General features: G+C 29.7%; 1 protein-coding gene across 1 annotated transcript in view; it reads right to left on the bottom strand.

Annotated features, from left to right (window-relative positions):
- LOC111680291 (apolipophorins) overlaps nt 1-1,885 on the bottom strand; it is a 36,628-nt gene extending 34,743 nt beyond the window's left edge. Inside the window, exon 1 of the mRNA XM_046956193.1 lies at nt 1,795-1,885. Within this exon, the coding sequence (XP_046812149.1) occupies nt 1,795-1,885 (91 nt within the window). The remainder of the gene's footprint in view (nt 1-1,794) is intronic.
- Between the last annotated feature and the right edge of the window lie 396 nt (nt 1,886-2,281).

Here is a 2,281-nt window from a genome sequence, read left to right as displayed (position 1 = left end):
GACTAGACTATAGACTAGACTATAGACTAGACTATAGACTAGACTATAGACTAGACTATAGACTAGACTATAGACTAGACTATAGACTAGACTATATACTGGACTATAAACTAAACTATAGACTAGATTATAAACTTGACTATAGACCAGATTATAGACTGGATTATAGACTAGACTATAAACTAGACTATAGATATGACTACAGACTAGACTATACACTAGACTATATACTAAAATAAAACCTGGATTATAGACTATAAACTAGACTATCGACTTTACTGTAAATTTGACTACAGACTAGACTATAGATAATTCAGACTACAGTGTAGTCTCTATTATAGGCTAGCGTACAGACTTTAGTTGAGATTTTTGAAATAAACCCTACTTTTGTATACCTCTTCATACAACCCCACTGGCAATTGCTCATGTTGAATGTTTTCTAAGAAGCAACTCAAGAAGAAAAAACAACAATAAAAAAGGACAAGACTTTATGTACTCGTTTAATATATGTATGTGTAACATTACTCTGAAACTAACGTTGGTAACACATTGAAATGACACCCGAAGACATAAAACAATATGTACAAAAAAATTACATATTTATATAAAACTTTTCTCAACTTAACAATAATTTTTGAAAAATAATTAACGAAGACAAACAAACGAAAATATTGAAAATTAAATGCAGGGCATTAAAAATTCGTTACGGACAATATGACTTAGTATGTTGTGAGATGTGCTCTTTTATGTATCTTTTATTGTCTACTTGCAACTAGTGCTGCTGCTGCAACTGATGATGATGAGGAAAAAAAGCTATAAAAAAACCTTGCAAGTTTGAGTTTGAAAATTCAGATATTATTCTTAGGAGGAGAAGAAATTTTGAAATCAAAAAACCAAAAAAGTTCATTCATTCATATATGTTTGAGATGAAGATCAAAAGAAAATAAATTTAAAATAAAAGAAACAAAACTTAACTTTAGAAAAGAATTTATTATGGAGGTGAACAAATTTATGAGTTTTAACCCTTTAAATGCACAAGTGTATACACTAAGAGTAATGTTTAGGTATTTAATGATTTCTTTAACATGAAATTGGTTCAATAGTTTTAGAGTTATTAACACTACTATATAGTGCTACTGACACAAGGGTCCTACTGAGCGTATGATTTATATTCATTTTAGAGTGTTTCTTTGTAAACAAATTTTTCGTTTCAATTAAAAAAATTATAAATTCTTCTTAAATTTTAATCCTTTAGCTAAAGAATAATTAAAACATTTAAACTCAAAAATCATTGCAAAAAATGAAAAGCTTCACCAAAAAATCTTTTATTCCATTTTGAATACAAAATTTTCTATATGAAAAATACAATAGAAAACTTTGAAAAAATAAACTATCAATTATTTATTTTCATATTGATGAAATTCTTTTCTCTATTTCTCTCTTTCACTCCTTCCGTTGTTTTATTTGCAACAAATTGCTGCATGTTTCATATAATTTCGATAGCATTCATTGTCTATATATATTTATATACTTCACATCAACATCCAGCAACAACACCATCACCACCAACGACAACAAGAAAAATCTATATAATAATAAAACAATCTCGCATTGTTTTGCTTTCAACATTGTGACAATTTATTAATCATTCGCTACATGGCTGCAGCTAGATACATTCAATGGTTTGCTAGTCAATGCCAAAGGAAGAGAAGAAGGTAGAGAAATCCTTGGCAATAAGAAACAACTACGATGGACAGCAACAATGTGAATAAATTCATTCATTCATTTTATAACCATTATCAACGCCATCATCAACACCAGTTTTATCATCATCAGCAGCAGCAGCACCATCATCAACAGCAGCAGCGGTAGTACTACTCGCCATTGTCAGCATTATCATCATCAGCAGTGGAATTATAATTTTTGTTTTCTTCTTTTAAAGTTTTCTTTTTCTTCATAATGATCAAAATGCAGCGAAGCGCATAAAAATGCAAATGTTGATAAAATTCGTATTCAATAGATGTGTTGCCACACTAAGAGAAAAATAAAGGTTGCACATTGTAATAGCAAACGTACAAAATAACTTAGTCTGCAGCCTCATACTAGCAACAGTCTAGCCTACAGTCTAGTCCATAACATAGATTAAAGTCTAGTCTACAATAAAGTCTATAGACTATAGTCTAGTCTATAGTCTAGTCTATAGTCTAGTCTATAGTCTAGTCTATATTCTAGTCTATAGTCTAGTCTATAGTCTAGTCTATAGTCAAGTCTATAGTCTAGT

This window comes from Lucilia cuprina, chromosome 2 (assembly GCF_022045245.1).
Source record: "Lucilia cuprina isolate Lc7/37 chromosome 2, ASM2204524v1, whole genome shotgun sequence".
NCBI lineage: Eukaryota > Metazoa > Arthropoda > Insecta > Diptera > Calliphoridae > Lucilia > Lucilia cuprina.
This window is presented reverse-complemented; position numbering and strand designations above follow the sequence as displayed.